We start from the raw sequence: 20,591 nt of genomic DNA on the forward strand, positions 1-20,591 counted from the left end.
GCGACTGCCTTGCCGGACCTGCCCGCCGCCCGCCGCGCCGCCCTCCGGCCCCGCCCACCCCCCCTCGCACCGCCCCCGGCCCCGCCCACCACCCGCCTCGCACCGCCCTCCGGCTCCGACCCACCCCCTCGCACCGCCCCCGGCCCCGCCCACCACCCGCCTCGCACCGCCCTCCGGCTCCGACCCACCCCCTCGCACCGCCCTCCGGCCCCGCCCACCCCCTCGCACCGCCCTCCGGCCCCGCACACCCCCCCCTCGCGCCGCCCTCCGGCCCCGCCCACCCCCTCGCGCCCCAGAGCCGCGGCGCTGTGGGACGCTTCCGCCCAGCTCGACGCCTGCGCGGGCCGGGCGCTGAGGGGCGGTTTTGGCGGGTTGCGCTCAGCCCTTTCTCTGAGGGGCGGCCTCGGAGGCTTTCTGAAGCGTCCGGAGCCCTCTGAGAAGAGCTCTGAGGTGGCGGGGGCCCACCTCTGTGGGCGTCGCCATCCCTCGCTGCCTGCCCCCTGTCATAGAGTCTTAGCATCGTTTAGGCTGGAAGAGACCTTCAGGATCGTCGAGTCCAACCCCCAAGCGTGCCCGCTACACCGTGTCCTGAAGTACCCCGTCCGCGCGCTTTTTGAATACCTCCAGGGATGGGGACTCAGCCGCTTCCCTGGGCAGCCGATGTTTGACGACCCTCTCAGTCAAAAAATGTTTCCGGATATCTGACCTCAATCTCCCTTGCCGCAGCTTGAGGCCATTTCCTCCCGTCCCATCTCCAGCCCCCTGACAGAAGAGACCAGCACCCACAAACATACATCCCCTGAACACAGGAGGCCTTTCGCACCCCCCCCGTTGACCCCGACAATGCCTTGACCCCAACAGGAACGGATTCTCCTCTCTCTTGGGGTCCGCACCCCCAGCCCGATGGGCTGCTCGGGACGTTATCGATTGATCGTCCCCAGGTCCGTCAGCCAGAAACACTCCCGATCCCCAGAAACCCCTAGCTGCATCACCCCTGAAGAGCATCGAATGTACCCCCATTGAAGAAACTCCCCCACACCCTTGATGAGGGTGGGCATATCCGCAGCAGACGAGAGGTCAGTAAACCACTTCTCTGAACAAAAGCTGCGTCCATGAGTGTCCATGAGATGAGCATGCTGGGTTACTATTTCGAAAGCTTAAGCATTCTAATTGCGAAGGGAGTTTCAGTCATGGGTTTCTCTAGGTTTGCTTTATTAACAGCTCCGAGTTGGGCCACCACCGCAGTGAATGGCGCGCTCCCAAAAGCTTCCAAACCTTACATACCCTTTTGCCACCCATTGTCCCAGTCCAAAGTGCCTGTAATCTTCCAGCCGATTTTCTGTTCTCATATCGTTACCACTCATCATCTTATCTCATCCACGCTCCCTTCTCATGTCTCGGTTCTTCTGAGATTGGTAGTCATAGGCAGAAGGTCTCCGGTCACCATCATCTTCTTACACTCCAAAGGGACCTATGAATTTCTAAAGACACTACTCAGGTTATGTCATTAATTTATCTTGCTCTAAAGTTAATCGCTTACTCCCACCTCTTAGGTCTAAGAGGCATGATCCTTCCTCTCTTGATTCAGCTTGGCTGGATTTTAAGCCAGCCATGAAGAGGGAGTCTCCTAGAACAATTAAGCAGCTCATAGCTATTGTTTTGTAAGCACCTGCATTCTATTAATCATATCTAAAACAATTTCTAATCATTAGTTATATGTCTAATATGAATAGTCTTAAAACAATGAGGCTTAAGGCCTAGTTCCTTTTACACCAATGTTGGCTGTGTAGTATTCATTTCCCCTGACATCATTGAACCGCTGGTTCACTAATGTTCTTGGAGTTCTAGACAATTTTCATCGAAGAACAAACAAACATGTTGATTTTAAAATGTTTCATTAGATTGTCTGAGCCTCAGTGACATAAGACGTGAAGGAATGGCTCAAAGCTGCGTCAAGGGCAGTTCCGATTGGATATTAGGAAGAAGTTCTTCAGCGAGAGGGTGGCAAACAGCGGAACAAGCCCCTGCCCGGAAAGGGTCACGGCCCCAAGCCCGATGCTATTCAAGAAGCCTTTGCACATAGTCTCATCCTAGGATACATACTTGAGGTTGCCTCGTGCGGAGCCAGGGGTTGGACTCGGTGACCCTCGGGGGTCCCTTCCAACTCAGGACGTTCCGTGATCGATTGTGAGATTGCCGTCGGCAGGCAGACGGCAAGCGATCCGAAATAAAGCAGCACGCAAGCTCCCGTGAAGAAAACGAACTCGAGCCCAGCCTTCACCGCTCCACCAGGGCAGCCGGGAGTCGCTGAGCCGGGGTGAGGCCGAAGGCCGGGGCTGGCTGGCGGGCGTGCCTGTGATGCGCTCCGGCACCTGTGACATCGGAGGGGCCGAGTCACAATGGGGGGGGGGGGGTATGAAAGGCACCCGCCGGCAGCACTGCGCCAGTACAGCCTGGGTGAGCGGTGAGTGCGCAGGCGGGGGGAGGCTGGGCCGGACGAGGGCCGGGGCGGAAAGGCGGGCCCCCGGGGGGGGTGGGTTCTCAGCCTGCACCGAGGGCCCAGCCGCTGGCGGGAGCACCTCGGGCAGGGCACGGTGCCGCCGCCACCGGGGCTGGGCGCAGGCCTTGCTGCCTCCCAGCTGCCTCGCCCCCTCTCCTACCTGCCCCCAGCTCCCTGCGGCTCCCGGCCCTGCTCCCCACGACACCAGCTCCCTCCCTCCCAGCCCCACTGAACCCCTTCTCTCCCTCCTCCTGCAGGCCATGGCTGTGATACAATTCTTCGCCAAGGTTGTGCAAAGCATCTTCCGGAATGCTCTGCAGGAGCTGGAGCAGAGCGGCTTTGCCTGGGGAGCCCTGCTCTTTGCTGCCTTGGAGCAGTGGCAGTCCTGGGCCATCGGTGGAGTCCTGCTCCTGCTCTTCGGGCTCTGCTGGTGGCTCAGGAAAAGGAGCTGTCAGCCAGCCAGCAGCAGAAAGGAGGCCAGCTGCAGGAAGAAGGCGGCTAAGGAGGAGCAAAAAGTAAAATCCAGTGTTGCAGTGGATGTGGGCAGAATTTCGGTCAAGCGCTTCCTGCCAGAATCACTCGAGATGGTGGATAAGATGGTGGATGAACTTCTCCATATATGCCAAACGCTTTCCAGGAATAGTTTTATGCCGCAAATGAACCCAGCTGTTTTCAGAAGCACCTTAGGAGGTTGGGGTCTCTGTAAGGATGATGCCTACAACCTGCTCGTGCCCCTGAAGCCCCCCCATGGGCACTCCTTCCACCTGGAGTTGGGCACCACCGGGGAGAGGCCAGCGAGGAACTGCAGGGTCCGCGTGGAGCTGGAGTGCACACGCAGGAGGGAGCGGCTGGTGGACCGTAGGAGGAAAAATCAGAGTCCCAGCCTCCTAGGCACCCTCTGCACCGGCCGCTACCTAGACATGGAGAATACCACCGACTGGTTCGAAACCTTGGTAAAATCAGCCTTGCTGCTTTTGCCTCAGTCGAGACACTACCACTTAACTGTGCTGCCCTCCAGGCGCTCCTGCAAGCTTCAGCTGACGAACGCTTCCAATAGTCCCCTGCTGATTGAGATGACATTTGTGGTGCAGCAAGATGGCTTGGACACCTTCCTGAGCATCGAGTAGGCAGAGGCCAGTGTTACCAGCAGCAGGACGTGGCCAGAGAGTCCATTCCCTCCGGGAGATCCACCGCGCGCAAAGCTGTCAATAAATCTCTTGTTTGGACAAAGGCTGTGTCCGTGAGTGTCCGTGCGTCTCTGGGTCGGGGAATGCAGGCATAGGGTGCCGACAGCTCAGCTGCCATGGCATCGGGGAGCATCTTGCAGAAGAGCTGGTGCAGTGGGCTCTGGTCTCAGTGATTCACTGGGCTTTGGCTTCCCAGGTGCTGCGCGTTAATGCCAGCAGGCAGCTTGGCATCACAGCAGAGTAGGGAGTACCTGAGCTGGAAGATGACTCAGCTGCTGCAGGAGCTGGAGCAGGGAACCCAGGAGCAGAGCGGCTTTGCCTGGGGAGCCCTGCTCTTTGCTGCCTTGCAGCAGTGGCAGTCCTGGGCCATCGGTGGAGTCCTGCTCCTGCTCTTTGGGCTCTGCTGGTGGCTCAGGAAAAGGAGCTCTCAGGCAGCAGCAGCAGCAGCAAGGAGGCCAGCTTCCGGAAGAAGGCGGCTAAGGAGGAGCAAGAAGTAAAATCCAGTGTTGCAGTGGATGTGGGCAGAATTTCGGTCAAGCGCCTCCTGGACCTGCCAGAATTGTTGATGATGGTGGATGAGACGGCAGATGAACTTCTCCGTATGTGCCGAAAGCTTTCCAGGAATAGTTTTATGCCGCGACTAAAGCCAGCTGTCGGTGTGAGAAGCGCCTCAGAAGGTTGGAGTCTGTGAGGATGATGCTGTCTACCACCTGCTCGTGCCCCTGAAGCCCCTCCGTGGGCACGCCTTCCACCTGGAGTTGGGCAACAGGAGGGAGAGGCCAGCGAGGAACTCCAGGCTCCGCGTGGAGCTGGAGTGCACCTACACGAGGGAGCGGCTGGTGGAGGACATGCTGTGCTTCCTGCACCACCCCAAGGAGAAGCTGAGGAAAAATCAGGGGCCCAGCCTCCTAGGCACCCTCTGCATCGGCCCCTACCTAGACATGGAGAAAACCACCCGCTGGTTCCAGGTCTTGGTAAAAGCAGCCTGGCAGGTTTTGCCTCAGTGGAGACACCACCGCTTAACCGTGCTGCCCTCCAGGCGCTCCTGCAAGCTCCGGCTGACAAACGCTTCCAATAGTCCCCTGCTGATTGAGATGATATTTGAGGTGCAGCAAGATGGCTTGGACACCTTGCTGAGCATCGAGTAGGCAGAGGCCAGTGTTACCAGCAGCAGGACGTGGCCAGAGAGCTGGGCTATGGCAGAGGTGCAGTTCTTCAGGCACAGGGCCAGGCCTGAAGTCACTCCCCGGGGAGCTGGTGCTGCGGAACTGAGCACGCTGGACACGGAGAACACGCTCCTCAATTGGCAGTGGCAATCGCTGCCCCAGCTTTCCTACACAGCAAAAGCACACGCTGCGGAGTGGGACCCGATGCAGCCGAAGGGGCCATTGCAAGGAGCCTTGCGACAGAGATGCCTGTTACCACGGGGACAGCGACCGCCCTCCCTCTCTGAGAGAGGCCATTCCCTCCGGGACATCCACCATGCGCAAAGATGTCCTCATGAGGACAATGCTGTCTACCACCTGCTTGTGCCCCTGCATTCTCTCCTTGGGCACGCCTTCCACCTTGCTATAGTCACCATGGAGGAGATGTGGGTGAGAGAATCCTGCATCTGCATGGAGCTGGAGCGAACCTGCACGAGGGAGTGTCTGGTGGAGAACATGCTGTGCTTCCTCCACCACCCTGAAGACACACTGAGTAAATACCTGTATCACCCCCCTACCAGGTTATGGTGCTGCCCTCCTCCCACTGCTGCAAACTCTGGCTAGCTGACACCTTCAGGAGGCCTGTTTTCATAATGCTGACATCTGGCAGGGAGAAAGGCAACTCAGACATCTTCCTAATCATTTGGCAGGCTGAGGCTGGCTTTACTGGCTTTTGCTTTCTCTCTGATAGGACTGTGTCTTTCAAGTAGCATTTGGTCATCTCATGATATCGTATTCATCCTTCATGAGTCCTTAGGATTTTAAGCCATATCTTTGGGGTTTAGATTGTCTTTAGCAGGAAACGTACCACTTAGCGTAGCTAGAGCAAGCATGTGGGAGCTGTCTGCCTCCTTCTGTCTGGATATTTATCACACACCCATTTTGGCAATATTTAGGTGCATCGTATTCATATGGTGTTTCATTTTCCCCCTCTTTATGGCAGAGGCCAATAAACATCACAGCCTCTGGCACCCCTCCTTCCCACGGCATATGCCAAGGCATCTTTGATACTCCCTCTGTTTTAACTCTTGAAATTAGTTTCTGCCCCCAAAGAGGAAAACTGCACTATGCTGGGTAGGAGACCTTTTTTGAACCTGAGGGCTTGTGAGAGACTGAAGGAGTTAACGTCTCAAACTTTGTGGTGGGGCAAGTTCTGCGTAAGGACGGACCCTGCCTAACGACGAACCCTGCGCAGCAAGGAACCGCAGGTGAAAAGAAGCGATCGGCCCAGATCAGCAACAGGAGGGGGAGGCCGTGCCGGCGGGTGCACAGCTCCCTGTTCTGACAAGGCTGTTCTGATGTGCTGAGCAGGGCAGCTCACCACACGGCCAAAGGCCACACGACGCTCACGCCTGCAGGGAAGACGTTACTCCCCAGAGGACCCCCGAGCCCAACGACCCACTTCCCGAAAGTTCTGAAAGCACAAACTGCACAGGACACCTAATTAGCCTAACGAGTTCGAGTGCCCGCCCGAAGGAGGGGCAAGGAGATGATAAAACGACAGAAACGGGAGCCCCACGCGCGCCCCTACTGGAACTGGGCCGCGAGGCTGACTGGGCCGGCGGCGGGCCCAGGGCCGGCGAAATCGTTCTCTTTCCCTTCCCTCCGTCTCTCTCTCCTCGTATAACCCCTACACCTCATCCCTTTCAGACATGGAACCGCTGACCAAGCCTGGGGCTAGGAGCGGATGCAGCCGCCCCCGGGCTCTTCTCTGAGGAGGAGTTTAGAAGGCAAGGGGGGGCCGCTCCGCGCCCCTGCCTCAGCGGGAGGGCTCTCCTTCTTCCCCGAGCTGGCGTCGGCGGTTGCCGGGGGTTACAGGGGTGGCTGAGGTGGTTTCGCGCCAATTCCCTCTGTGAGAAAGCCCGCCACCTGCTGTTAACGCCTCCCCAGTTCAGGCTGCTTCTGCCGCGAAGAACCCGTTGAACTGATCGTTTGGTGTCCTTTCACCTCAGTTTAGCCCGAGGGAATTCCGAACTCACCACGACCCCCCCCCAGGTCTGTCCAGCCCGGGTCGTGACAGGGCTTTCAAGGTACACTCCAGATGGGTCTGCGTGTGGGAGGAAAGAACTGCTCCGCTGCCAAGTGGCCGTCCATATTACAGACGGAGGGTGTCTCTGGAAAACGCAGCTGCTCTCAGTGGCAGCTCCCACAAATGTTGCTGCAAACCTGCTCACCATCTTGTTGCCGGAGGGACGATCCCAGTCAGCCGGTAGAGCTCCTCTGGGCTTTCTGGGTTGGTGTAGATTTTTCTTAGCGTTTGAGTGGACTGGAAGGAACTGCTGTGTTTTGGGAGGGGGATATTGATGGATATAAAGGAAAACAATTCATAGAATCCTAGAACACCAGGTCGGGAGGGAGCTCAAGGACCATCCGGTTAAAGCTTTCTTGGCAAAAGCAAGGTTTAGACAAGGTGGCCCAGCACCCTGTCCAGCCAAACCTTAAAAGTATCTTAATCTTCAATGTTGGGGAACCCACCACTTCCCTAGGGAGATTATTCCAATGGCTGATCGTTCTCATTGTGAAAAATTTTCCTTTTCTGTCCAATCAAAGTCTCCCCAGGATTAACTTGTACCCATTACCCCTCATCTTTTCCATGTGACTCCTTGGAAAAAGGGAGTCTCCATCTTCTTTTTAGCCACCCTTTAAGTCCTAGAACATGGTGATAAGGTCTCCCCTAAGCCTTCTTTTCTCAAGGCTAGACAAACCCAGTCTTGCCTCATATGGCAGGCTTGTTTCCCCTGGCAGAGTTGCTTTTCCTTTGATTAAGTCCCCAGAAGAGATTTGATTTTTCACAGTCCTAATTCTCATGGTAATTCTCACACATCTTGCCTACGCTTGCAGCCTTGGCCACCCATACCTGTCACCGGGTGACTGCATCACGCTGTCAGGGACGAGGTTCATAGGCACTGCCCTGAGGTCCCAGTCCTCCAGATACGTTGAATCGCCACCCTTGCACTCGAGGAGTTGACTGAGCTCTCAGCACTGACATGGGCAATTTGTTCTTCCTCTGGTCTCTCCACGTGAGCTCTGGGGGAAAAGCAGCCTCCCTCCTTCGGTGTCTGAGCGCACTGTACGTATTCCAGCTGCGCTGGCTTCTAGCTGTGGTAGCACCCCACAGGGGTGAGTCTCTGCCCAGGGGGCTCCCTGGCACATCCCCGTGTATCGCTACCACTCCCCACAGCGCGACCTTGTGTGCCAGCATCCCTCAGCACATCCCCTTGCCCAGGCACTGCTTCACCCACCAGAGGACAGAAAGCGCGCTGAAATGGCTGGCCATCAGCCCTCCTTAAAGATGCTGGTCTTTGGCTGGGGCACCCTGCTCACTACATGCAGTGAGGCTCGAGCAGTATCACAAGTCTTGCCCAGGAATCAAGTCCTACCTGATTCCTGCCCGGCTGGGGAAAGCAGGCACTGCACTCGCAGGGCTTCACCTTTAACAAAGCAGCCAGACTTTGTGCGTAACTACCAGGGCAATAGCTCAGTCAAACAGAGGTCTTGTTTCACAATGTCAAGTAGGGTTAATACATTACGAGGCTCATTGGCTTGATAACATAGATGGAGGGAAGGAAACAGCATCTCATCTTGTTGCTTGATAGACAAGGAGGAAAGTCCTGGTGTCTGGGATGGACAGGATGTGAAAGTCTCCCCGGTCTCTGTTCTCATAGCTCTCTTTGGGATATTTGTTATATTGTTGCACTATGTGCCTTAATACAGCAATACTGAGAGCATATTTCCATACATTCTGTATGGGATGTCTAAATATTTTGATGGTTTTAATATTTTCTACCAGCTGTGGAAACTGGTCTGCTGCTAGGTGACTGTAAAAGTGAGATTTGGTAAATAATTATTAGAAATCTTATACTAGCACTATGATTGAAACCACAGACAAAAGCATAGCCAGCAATTAACTAGTAGAGGTAGTTACTTGTAAGTTTTGCAGTTCTTTGCTCTTATGACTAGATGTTCCTGTCCGCTAGATGAGAACAATGCTGAAACTGACCACATGTGATTGAAGTTGCGTTAAGCTTCAAGATCAAAGAACAAGGACAAGAATAAAGACTTCAAGGACAGCCAGCAAGAACTTCAAATGGGTCGGTGGTCGTAAAAGCAGCCCTTCGACTCAAATGGATCCTTCATTGCGCATGATCGGATGTAGGCAGTACTATGAGAATCAGTTGCAATTATTTTTTATGTAAGTGTATACTAATCTGATTAATGTGCAATTAGTTATTCTGTATAACCTGTTTGTGCTAAAGCTGTGGTATGCACGCTAGGTGGAACTATCCCCCGTGCATCCAGCGCTGCAATAAAGAACGCCTGCTTTCTAAAACTCCAAAACGAGTCTTGGAGAGTTTCTTCGACCGGCTTTTCGGTATCAGTGTGTCTGGTAAGGCAGTTGTTAATGAATAATTTTTGTTCCTAAGCTAGGACAGACCCATGACACAATTATGGGACCTGGGAAAGAGAAGCAATGCAGACTTCTTGCACCTGCATTATTTTACCCAGTCCATTGCAGGGAAACCCACGTAGTGTGATCCGGTGGTAATGGAGGGCAGGGAGCATTTCCTGCCCATGACACGACGTGTTGGGACAGGGTTTTCTTATGCCGAGTCCTGCTCTTGCTCCTTCCCACTCCCATCGTACCCACAGTTCAGCCTTTTTCTTTTTCTACGTATGGTGTTAGCTATCTTGCTGCATCCTTATGCGTTCTGTGTCCTTAGGCAGATTATAGCCTGAAGTTAATTCCAGCTTAATGGAAAATGTTGTCAGTTGCCATGGAAATGCCTTACCATGTGATTGTGGTTGTACTTCCTGTTGTGCTTAGGGCTAAAACTGGTAGATGACCCTCATTTTTACACTTTCTTACATTTCTCCTAGAAATATCTGTTACTCGTAACTGTGCTCAGAACACTCAGTCTTCTAACACGGGTCATTGTTTTTCTGATGCTGTGATCTTATGCCAGATTATTAAACACTTATGCTAAAGCTTTCTTCAGCAGAGATCCTGAGACTTCCTGGTTTCGTATTTAAGATCTGCAAGCCCAATTCCTGCGGACAGCTGTCAAGGAAATGGGTGGGTTTCCATGAGTGAAGAAGATGCCGAAGCTGGTCACTTGCCTTTGCTAGCTGGCTGATACTGAGATAAGAGCTCTAGTATGCAGGACGTAAGGGCTGCTGTGCCAGGCAGCCCGGCATGGAAAACTGCCCAAGTGCTGGGTGACTCCTGGCCACAGTGGTGGCAACTGTAAACAGCACCTGCTTTTGCTCAGTGATATATCTGCCGTCACTAACAGCTCATTTGGAGACCTGTGCTGGCTCTTTCTTTTGTTCATCATATACATTAGGGCTTCAAGTAATGCGGTTTTGTACAAGCTTATCTATGCTGTTGTCATCGTCAATGAAAAGACTTCCCCCACCATCAACAGTGTCCCCTCCAACAATCTTTGGACAATGCTTTCATTACTGGTAGCTCCACCTGAAGGCCTCCAGAACAATGGAAACACCTGCACTATAAGGTCTTCCACCCGCACAACAAGGTCACCAAGGCCATTTGATCCTCACTCTCACAGAGTAACATAGAGAATTTGGGTTGGAAGAGACCTCTGGAGGTCTTTAGTCTCACCCCCTAATTAAAGCAGGGCTAACACCAAAGTTAGGACATGTCCCTCAGGGTCTTGTCCAGCTGAACTTCTAATGTTGCCAAAGAAGGAGATTCCCCACCCTCTCTGGCTGCTTCTTCCAGGGCTTATCTGCTCTCATGGCATGCTTCCCTTGGTGCAATGTGTGACACATTCTTTCATTGTGCACCTCTGAGAAAAGGCAGGCTTTGGGTAGTGGAAGACAGCAATTAGATCTCCCTCAGCCTTCCTTCTTGGGGAGATGTGGTGCCGGACATTCGTGGTGTGGTGCAGTGTATGGGTGTCATCCTGGTACCTGTTGACAGAGCTGCAGCATCAGCCTGTTGCCGAGCCAGGGCACCCACCTCTTGAAACAAACGGTCCCCAGAGCAGCTTCTCCACACAGACAGGACAGTATAGCCTATGGGATCCTCTCTAGACATCGTGCTGTCCTCAACCGCCCCTGCACCTAGGCACACCTCTTGGGATGCTTACTCGGGGCCAGTGGCATGGCCCGCAGGCTCATGTGCAACTGCGACCTGGCTATTACTCAATGAACAGCGCCAGGCACGGATGAATCTATGTCCTGTCTGAAGCACTTCTTCTATTGCGAGCTTTTCTTACAGTTGTGAGCTTGCAACATGAGCATCCCTCGTGCCTACAGACTCTTTTAAGGTCCTTTAAAGGTCCTCACAGTTGCACAGAAAACCAGACAACAACCTTCCTTCTTATGCAGCCTGCTCCTGACAGCCCTCCTTCCTTGGCATCTTGGGACTCCCAGGAACTAGCCCTGGACTGTACTAATTCCCTTCTTCAGAGGAATCGTGTCTCTGTAGCATGAGAGCCCAGGGACTCAGGGAAAGGTGCCAACTGGCAGCAAGCTTCCAGTGCTGCCCAGCAGGTCCTACAGCATGCTCTTGGGCAAGAGACAGCTGCTGGCTGGGGTACTGCTGGGACCCAGGGGCTGTACAGTGGATGTTCAGTTGTGCCTGAACACAACTGGGATGGGGATCCTGCAGCATCTGGCTATCTGTGCCACTTATCCTCTGGGAGTCAGAAAACAAACTGCTCAAGAACAGTTTTTAATAATGCAGGTGTGGCCAGAGTTGTCAGTGGCTCGGGATTTTTACAGAATACAGAAAAGAGAAAGTTCAACCCAGGATACCCCTCTCCAAGAAGAGCCTTCATAAGGGCGAGCAACTCTGAGGAAGTGACAGGAAGTTGCCAAAGAGCCTGGAAAACCTGGAGCCGCTTGGAATGGAAACCAGTTAACATGATGAAAACGCTTTAGCCTAGGTCACCGGCAAACCTGACTTTGTGGTAACAATCCGTTGGGATGCAGAGGGCTAAGCAGATTGCATCGTCTTCCTGGCCTCAGTCAGTGCTTGTACTTCTTCTTTGTCCCCCACATTCTGAGCCTTGTCCTTGGTCAAAAGAACTTTGCGAGATGAACCTGCTTTCATTGGTTCAAAAGCTCAAAGGTACACAAGAGGGAAAAAAAGGAGCAAGAAACGAGCAACATGTTCAAGAGGAGAGATCAGCAAACTGTCTTTCACTCTAGCTCAGAGCTTGCTCTTTGAAGCTGGGGGGATGCAAAGCACTAAACTGGAATACCATGGATGTATTCAAATGCAAAAATTCACGTGGAAGGTCTTACGCAAATAACATGTTTCTCTTCTTGCCTTCATATACCAAAGCCATAATGTACTTTACCTCTTTGAACCAGCAAAGATGCAACGTAAACACAGTCTTATGGCTATTTTTCAGTGAAACAAACTTTTTTGGGGGAAAGGTCAGGTCACAGAGACAAAACCACCGGTGCAAAGGATGCAGACATAGCATCTCATCTCGGCGTTAACTTCACTTTCCAAAGATCCATCGTTAGGCAATAAAGGTTCTGGTAGCTTTGCGCATCACAGAAGAACCGGCCATGTTCTGCACAGTCTAACTGAAAACGCAGAGAGGCCTGAGCTTCTCTAGCGCTTCGACATAGTTAGACAGCTCTTTTGATGTGACAGTTATTGAAAAGCTTGCAAATCTTCGCCCACACACCATCACTGAATTTCCACTGGAGGTGTACCGAATACAGCTATGAGTGCACATCTTCTGCCACAGGGCGGCCGTCCGCCACTACTTCTTATAGCGCCAGGGTCTACAGCCAAACCACCCTTCCGCCCCCCTTGCTTGACTTGCGACACATTGCAATTGCCCGCTCCTGGGATCTAAAAAATTGACCGGCACTTACGGGCAACGATACCCTCGAAAGCAGATTCCCAGGGGACCTTGCTAACTAGCTCCTTGAGCAGCCTAAAGTCTGCTCTCCCAGAATCCAGGGGAGTCGCTCTGCGGACAGGGTTTCCCATATCGCCAACGATTTTAAACTCGACCATTTTCTGATCACTACGGCCAAGACAGCCACCAATCATCACTTCACCCACAAGACCCTCTCTATGTACAAACAACAGGCCTAGGAGGGCACCCTTCCTAGTCGGCTCCCGTAGTACCCGTATCAAAGAGTGGTCTTCAACGTGGGCTTCAGGAATTTCCCGGGCCTGTTCATGTCTGCTCTGTGACAGCCCCAGTTCGCAGCTGGGCAGCTGGAGCTGCCCATAAGGACGACACAGGGCGACTGATCCAGAGATTTCCCGTGGTTCCTTATAGATTCATACGTTGGCGTCCTCATCCTGGCTGGGTGATCCATAGCAGACTCCTGCAAGGACGTCCGCTTTATTAGCTTTTCCCCTAATCTTTACGCAGAGGCTCTCAACCATGTCGTCCCCAGCTGCAAGCGCTGTACAGTCCGACCCCTCCTTTACATACAGCGCTGCCCCTCCGCCTCGCCTGCCCTGCCTCCCTCTCCTGAAGAGCCTGGAAGGGTCCGTCACTGCACTCCGGTCACAGGACTCTTCCCAGCAAGTGTCCCTTAGGCCAGCGATGTCGTTGCTCTGGGACCGAGCCGAGGCCTCTAGCTCCTCCTGTCTCTTCCTCGCACCGCGCACTCGAGCCTACAAACGTTTCAAACGCGCTCCTGCGTCCTCGGCACATCGTGGAGCAGAGCGAAAGCTCTGCGCACCGTTCCCCCAACATTGTCGCGCCACCCCTAGCTTATCACTAGCAGGACTGATTTTACCCCTTCCCCCCTCCAAACCTAGTTTAAAGCTCTCTCAGTCAGCCCCGCTCGCTCGTGAGCAAAAATACTTTTCCCCCCTTGAGAACGGGTGAATCTTGCCAGGCCCCAGCAGGCCTGGTGTCGCATAGACCATCCCATGGTTGAAAAACTCCAAATTCTGGCAGTGACGCTAGCCTCGGAGCCAGGTATTGTTAATACGCTGCGACCGCCTGTTTGTTTTGATGTCATTCCCTCCGGCTGGGAGGACAGAGGAGAATACTACCTGTGCTCCTGATCCCTCTACCAATCTGCCCGAGGCCCTGAAGTCTCTTTTGATCGCTCTTGGAATTCTCATCACGACTTCCTTGGTACCCACACGAAAAAGCAAAAGCAGCTAACAGTGAGGGCCGTACAAGGCTCGGGAGTTTCCTGGTAACGCCTTCAACCCGAGCCGCAGGGAGGCAGAAGGCTTCCCCAAAAGGCAGGTCTGGTCGGCAGAGCGGGGCAGGAGTGAATGAATTCTTTACGTTGCTTTGCCTGGGCGTGTAGCTCGTGCTTTACGTACTGAACTGTCCTCTCTCCACCCGCAAGCTTTCCCACTTTTACCCTTCAGATTCTCTCCACCGTGCCACTGCGGGCAAGGCACTGAGTAGCTGCGTGATGATGCCAAGCTGCCTGCTGGCATTAACCCGCAGCACGTGGGAAGCCAAAGCCCAGCGAATCGCTGAGACCAGAGCCCACTGCACCAGCTCTTCTGCAAGATGCTCCCCGACGCCGTGGCAGCTGAGCTGTCAGCACCCTATGCCCGCATTCCCCGACCCAGAGACGCACGGACACTCACGGACACAGCCCTTGTCCAAACAAGAGATTTATTGCCACCTTTGCGCACGGTGGATCTCCCGGAGGGAATGGACTCTCTGGCCACGTCCTGCTGCTGGTAACACTGGCCTCTGCCTACTCGATGCTCAGGAAGGTGTCCAAGCCATCTTGCTGCACCACAAATGTCATCTCAATCAGCTGGGGACTATTGGAAGTGTTCGTCAGCCGGAGCTTGCAGGAGCGCCTGGAGCGCAGAACGATTAAGCGGTGCTGTGTCGACTGAGGCAAAACCACCCAGGCTGCTTTTACCAAGACCTGGAACCAGCGGGTGCTTTTCTCCATGTCTAGGTAGGGGCCGGTGCAGAAGGTCTCTAGGAGGCTGGCAGCCTGATTCCTCCTAAGCTCCTCCTCGGGGTGGTGCAGGAAGCACAGCATGTCCTCCACCAGCCGCTCCCTCCTGCAGGTGCACTCCAGCTCCACGCGGACCCTGCACTTCCTCACTGGCCTCTCCCTCTTGTTGCGCAACTCCAGGTGGAAGGCGTGCCCACGGGGGGGCTTCAGGGGCACGAGCAGGTGGTAGACAGCATCATCCTCACAGACACTCCAGCCTTCTAAGGCGCTTCTCACACGGACAGCTGGCTGCAGTTGCGGCCTAAAAGTATTCCTGGAAAGCATTTGGCACATATGGAGAAGTTCATCCATCATCAGGAAAAATTTTTGCAGGTCCAGGAGGCGCTTGAGCAAAATTATGTCCACATCCCCTGCAACACAGGAATTTACTTCTTCCTCCTCCTCAGCCATCTCCTTGCTGCTGCTGGCTGGCTGACGGCTCCTTTTCCTGAGCCACCAGCAGAGCCCGAAGAGCAGGAGCAGGACTCCACCGATGGCCCAGGACTGCCACTGCTCCAAGGCAGCAAAGAGCAGGGCTCCCCAGGAAAAGCCGCTCTGCTCCAGCTCCTGCAGAACATTCCAGATGATGCTTCCCAAAACCAGGGCGAAGAATCGTATCACATCCATGGCCTGCAGGAGGAGGGAGAGAAGGGGTTCAGTGGGGCTGGGAGGGAGGGAGCTGGCGTCGGGGGGAGCAGGGCCGGGAGCCGCAGGGAGCTGGGGGCAGGTAGGAGAGGGGGCGAGGCAGCTGGGAGGCAGCAAGGCCTGCGCCCAGCCCCGGTGGCGGCGGCACCGTGCCCTGCCCGAGGTGCTCCCGCCAGCGGCTGGGCCCTCAGTGCAGGCCGAGAACCCACCCCCCCGGGGGCCCGCCTTTCTGCCCCGGCCCTCGTCCAGCCCAGCCTCCCCCCGCCTGCGCACTCACCGCTCGCCCAGGCTGTACTGGGGCAGCGCTGCCGGCGGGTGCCTTTTATACTCCCCCCGCCATTGTGACTCGGCCCTCTGATGTCACAGGTGCCAGAGCGCATCACAGGCACGCCCACCGGCATTTGCACATAGTCTCATCCTAGGATACATACTTGAGGTTGCCTCGTGCGGAGTCAGGGGTTGGACTCGGTGACCCTCGGGGGTCCCTTCCAACTCAGGACGTTCCGTGATCGATTGTGAGATTGCCGTCGGCAGGCAGACGGCAAGCGATCCGAAATAAAGCAGCACGCAAGCTCCCGTGAAGAAAACGAACTCGAGCCCAGCCTTCACCGCTCCACCAGGGCAGCCGGGAGTCGCTGAGCCGGGGTGAGGCCGAAGGCCGGGGCTGGCCGGCGGGCGTGCCTGTGATGCGCTCCGGCACCTGTGACATCGGAGGGGCCGAGTCACAATGCGGGGGGGGTATAAAAGGCACCCGCCGGCAGCGCTGCCCCAGTACAGCCTGGGCGAGCGGTGAGTGCGCAGGCAGGGGGAGGCTGGGCCGGACGAGGGCCGGGGCAGAAAGGCGGGCCCCCGGGGGGGTGGGTTCTCGGCCTGCACCGAGGGCCCAGCCGCTGGCGGGAGCACCTCGGGCAGGGCACGGTGCCGCCGCCACCGGGGCTGGGCGCAGGCCTTGCTGCCTCCCAGCTGCCTCGCCCCCTCTCCTACCTGCCCCCAGCTCCCTGCGGCTCCCGGCCCTGCTCCCCACGACACCAGCTCCCTCCCTCCCAGCCCCACTGAACCCCTTCTCTCCCTCCTCCTGCAGGCCATGGCTGTCGTGCAATTCTTCGCCAAGCTTGTGCGAACCATCCTCCGGAATGCTCAGGTGGTCGGCGAGGAGCTGGATGAGGCCACGCGCGAGCGCGTGCAGCTGCGTGAGTGGTACCTCAGACGGAAGATGATTCAGATGCTGCAGGAGCTGGAGCAGGGCATGCAGCAGCTGATGCAGAGGACCCAGGAGCAGAGCGCCTTTGCCTGGGGAGCCCTGCTCTTTGCTGCCTTGCAGCAGTGGCAGTTCTGGGCCGTTGCTGGAGTCCTGCTCCTGCTCTTTGGGCTCTGCTGTTGGCTCAGGAAAAGGAGCCATGAGGTGGACAGCAGCAGTGACGAGGAGAGCTCCAGCAGCCACAGTGAGCAGGACGATCAAGAAGAGCAGGAGCAGGAAGAGGAGCAGGAGGAGGAAGACAGTGAAGAAGAAGATTCTGATGACGAGAGCAATCTGGGCAGGATTTTAGTAAAGCGCATACAGTGGCCAGTGCAGAACCTAGCCTACAGGAGCCGAGTGGTGGAGGAGCTGGCGGGCAACCTCCTCCATGTCTTCCAAGAGCTCTTGACAAATAGTTTCTTCCCAGTGCTGCAACCAGCCATCAAGGTGGGCAGCACCTTTGAAGGCTGGAGTCCCCATGAGGATGATGCTGTCTACTGCCTGCTCATACCCCTGAAGCCCCCCCGTGGGCACGCCTTCCACCTGGAGTTGGGCAACAGGGGGGAGTCACCAGCGAGGAACTTCTGCGTCCGCGTGCAGCTGGAGTGCACCTGCAGGAGGGAACAGCTGGCAGGAGAGATGCTGTGCTTCCTGCACCACCCCGAGGAGGAGCTAAGGAGGAATCAGGACCGCAGCCTCCTACACACCCTCTGCACTGGCTCCTACCTAGATGTGCAAAAAACTGCCCACTGGTTCCAGAATTTCGTGAGGTCAGCCTGGGCGGTGGTGCCTCTGTCACGTCGCTACAATATGAAGGTGCTGCCCTCCAGCCACTCCTGCAAGCTGCAGCTGACAAACGCCTCCAGAAGAACCCTCTTCATTGAGATAGTATTTGGGGTGCAGCAAGGCAATTCGGACATCTTTGTGAGCAGCCAGAATACGGAGGCCATCTTCACCCCAAGCACGATGTGGCCAGAGAGCTACGCTGTGGCAGAGGCGAAGTTCTTCAGGCATATGGCCAGGCAAGTTCCGCATGACAGCTTCCACCTCAGATGCCTGCAGGTCTGCGCCCGCATCCTGGTGGGCACAGGCTTTTCCACCTATACCTTGAAGACAGTCGTGATGCACCTCCTGACCACCATGCCCCTGTCAGGCTGGCGCAGGAGGCATTTCCTGCTGCGGATGGACGATATCATGCGATACCTGCGCTGCTGCCTGGAGGAGAAACGCCTCGACCACTTCTTCTTCGGCAACGAGAGGGTGCCTGAGGAGATAATCTTGCCCCGAGACTTCCAAACGGCCGAACCAGTCAACCTCTTCCAGCACCTGGTGCAGGATCCAGCCGCCCACGACGAGGCAATGCATCAGTTCGATGAGCTGCAACATCAGCTCACAAGCCTGCTGTTCTACGGACACTGAAAGAGATCTTCACGCACGGAGCTGTGTTTGCAGAAGTCACAGCTGACGGCAGACTACCACCTCATACTGCAGAGAAAAAGAGGGAAGAATGCGGGACACAGAAAGTAAAGGGAAAACCCTGTACAGCAGCCCTCTGTCAAGAGCGTCGGCGTTCTCCTCTAGGCAGTCTCCCCAGTGCAGCAGATGGTGGTGACTATGGTGGCTACAAAGTGATGTTCATCCTCCTTTCCCCTCACAGTCGCGGCCATAGTGGCGATTTCACATGGGCCCAGAAATTCTTCCTGGCTGCAGCTCCGGCTGTGCAGGGACCAAGCGCAAGGCAGCGCTGATGTGCCTCTGCATGCCTCAGACTGCAGTCTGGACACAGAAAGCACCCATGCTAGATGCTTCCTGAGGAGCTGGTGCCACAGAACTGAGCGCGCTGGACATGGAGAACATGCTGTTCTATCGGCACTGGGAACTGCTGCCGCAGGATTCCACCACAGCAAAAGCACACGCTGCGGAGTGGGACCCGATGCAACCTGTTCCCACGCGGACAGCGACCGCCCTCCCTCTCTGAGAGAGGCCATTCCCTCCGGGAGATCCACCGCGCGCAAAGCTGTCAATAAATCTCTTGTTTGGACAAAGGCTGTGTCCGTGAGTGTCCGTGCGTCTCTGGGTCGGGGAATGCGGGCATAGGGTGCTGACAGCTCAGCTGCCACGGCGTCGGGGAGCATCTTGCAGAAGAGCTGGTGCAGTGGGCTCTGGTCTCAGCGATTCGCTGGGCTTTGGCTTCCCACGTGCTGCGGGTTAATGCCAGCAGGCAGCTTGGCATCATCACGCAGCTACTCAGTGCCTTGCCCGCAGTGGCACGGTGGAGAGAATCTGAAGGGTAAAAGTGGGAAAGCTTGCGGGTTGAGAGAGGACAGATCAGTAGGTAAAGCACCAGCTACACGCCCAGGCAAAGCAACGTAAAGAATTCATTCACTCCTGCCCCGCTCTGCCGACCAGACCTGCCTTTTGGGGAAGCCTTCTGCCTCCCTGCGGCTCGGGTTGAAGGCGTTACCAGGAAACTCCCGAGCCTTGTACGGCCCTCACTGTTAGCCCCTCTTGCTTTTTCGTGTGGGTACCGACAATGTCAGAAGAGACTTCAGGGCCTCGGGCAGGTTGGTAGAGGGATCAGGAGCACAGGTAGTATTCTCCTCTGTCCTCCCAGCTGGAGGGAATGACATCGAAACACACAGGCGGACGCTAAGCTTGGCTAAGGCACCGTGGGCAACAGTAGGAGAGTGCCTGTATCCTCGGGGAAGTTGACTAAAGGTGTATTGTGTCCCCTCCCAGGTAAATGCGAACTGGGGTTTGTTCTCGTGCCTTAGGGCAATCATAAAAACCATCTCCTTGACATCTAAAGCAGCCGTCCATGGGTGGGCAGCTGCCTGTATTGCCGTTACCATTTAGGTTATGCTTGCGATGGCAGCAGTTAATGGGGGGGGGGGTATTAACTGTTCCATTTCCTGCAATCACTTGTTAGTTGCCACCTCCCACCCGCTTTACGGACTGGCCAAGCTGGAGAATTACAAGGGGAACGTGTGCCACTTATGATCTGTCTTTTCTCGAGGTCGTTCATTACTTCTGAAATCCCCCATCTGGTAGCGGATATCGAGAGACATGGCTTACTTTAGATGGCGGTAGCGCAGGAGCAACCCACAAAGTTTGCCCCTCTGCCTCCACAGCTCCACACCCTGCCATTGCGTAGATACCGTCATTTGCCTGCCAGCACATCGCACCCCAGCGCATTTCCCTCCTAAGAGCTCACAGCCACTTCCACAGCCCTCACTCTCTTGCCCCCAGGCAGCCCGAGTTCAGTTTGAGCTACGGGACATTTTTCTGCCGCTCCCGGCACTCCTATTACGCTGATAGTCTTTCCTGAGGGTTTGGTTCCTAGCTCATCAGCTAGCTGTTTAGTTAAGACACTAATTCGGGCCCCCGTATCAGTCAGCAGTTCCCAACTCACCCGTCCCGGACCCACAGGAACGCGTAGAAGGCTCCTCAGCAGCAGACCCCTGGCAAGAACTCGCCGCGCGGCCTGGGCCCGGGCGGCCTGAACCCCGAACCGCAGCTCCCAGCTCCTTACCTCTTCCCGTTCCCCTCGCAGTGCCGCGCGAGGGGGGGGGCGGGTGCCGGCGTCTCCCTTCGGTCTCCGCTTCTCCCCTCCGGCGATTCCACCGGCTGCCGGCTTTCCTCCGCCGCTCATCATCCCCTCCGGGATCGGGCTCATCCCCTCCGGGACCGGCCCGCCGACCCGGCCCGCCCCGGGGACGGGGGTCAGGCCCGCGCCAGGGGCGGGGCGCCGTTCGGGGCGGGGCTTGCGACTGCCTTGCCGGACCTGCCCGCCGCCCGCCGCGCCGCCCTCCGGCCCCGCCCACCCCCCCTCGCACCGCCCCCGGCCCCGCCCACCACCCGCCTCGCACCGCCCTCCGGCT

At 56.0% G+C, this 20,591-nt stretch overlaps 3 protein-coding genes and 1 pseudogene across 6 annotated transcripts; 3 read left to right on the forward strand and 1 right to left on the reverse strand.

The window, feature by feature from the left end:
• Positions 1 to 1,201: 1,201 nt before the first annotated feature.
• LOC142031843 (inositol 1,4,5-trisphosphate receptor-interacting protein-like 1) lies at positions 1,202 to 20,439 on the reverse strand. Of its 4 annotated transcripts, XM_075029589.1 has the most exons (3): positions 20,243 to 20,300; positions 15,905 to 16,173; positions 13,994 to 15,458 (listed from the first exon to the last, which is right to left on the reverse strand). In XM_075029589.1, the coding sequence occupies exon 3, from the start codon at positions 15,453 to 15,455 to the stop codon at positions 14,574 to 14,576; it is 882 nt and encodes a 293-aa protein (XP_074885690.1). In that variant the 5' UTR covers positions 15,456 to 15,458; positions 15,905 to 16,173; positions 20,243 to 20,300; the 3' UTR covers positions 13,994 to 14,573. The 4 variants fall into 4 exon arrangements, 2 of the variants coding, with proteins under 2 accessions (XP_074885690.1, XP_074885689.1); XR_012650622.1 differs by lacking the exons at positions 13,994 to 15,458; positions 15,905 to 16,173 and adding an exon at positions 1,202 to 1,481 and having other exon boundaries at positions 20,243 to 20,392; XM_075029588.1 differs by lacking the exon at positions 15,905 to 16,173 and having other exon boundaries at positions 20,243 to 20,439.
• LOC142031837 (uncharacterized) lies at positions 2,130 to 3,911 on the forward strand. Its single transcript, XM_075029582.1, is given in 3 exon segments — positions 2,130 to 2,616; positions 2,618 to 2,711; positions 2,714 to 3,911. Coding segments are annotated over 3 exon segments (1,266 nt in total). The 5' UTR covers positions 2,130 to 2,358; the 3' UTR covers positions 3,628 to 3,911.
• LOC142032352 (inositol 1,4,5-trisphosphate receptor-interacting protein-like 1) lies at positions 3,897 to 4,959 on the forward strand (annotated as a pseudogene).
• Positions 16,533 to 18,989, forward strand: LOC142031838 (inositol 1,4,5-trisphosphate receptor-interacting protein-like 1). The gene has a single exon (XM_075029583.1). The coding sequence runs from the start codon at positions 16,558 to 16,560 to the stop codon at positions 18,127 to 18,129; it is 1,572 nt and encodes a 523-aa protein (XP_074885684.1). The 5' UTR covers positions 16,533 to 16,557; the 3' UTR covers positions 18,130 to 18,989.
• Positions 20,440 to 20,591: the final 152 nt, after the last annotated feature.

The sequence above is a fragment of the Buteo buteo genome, chromosome 6 (assembly GCF_964188355.1).
Source record: "Buteo buteo chromosome 6, bButBut1.hap1.1, whole genome shotgun sequence".
NCBI lineage: Eukaryota > Metazoa > Chordata > Aves > Accipitriformes > Accipitridae > Buteo > Buteo buteo.

Bases quoted from the DNA above. Each gene is read 5' to 3' on its own strand.
- LOC142031838 (XM_075029583.1), top strand. From the start codon at position 16,558: ATGGCTGTCGTGCAATTCTTCGCCAAGCTTGTGCGAACCATCCTCCGG.
- LOC142031843 (XM_075029588.1), bottom strand. From the start codon at position 20,386: ATGAGCCCGATCCCGGAGGGGATGATGAGCGGCGGAGGAAAGCCGGCA. The intron at 15,459-20,242 runs GTAAGGAGCTGG...CTCCTCCTGCAG, and splicing joins TGCGAGGGGAACGGGAAGAG to GCCATGGATGTGATACGATT.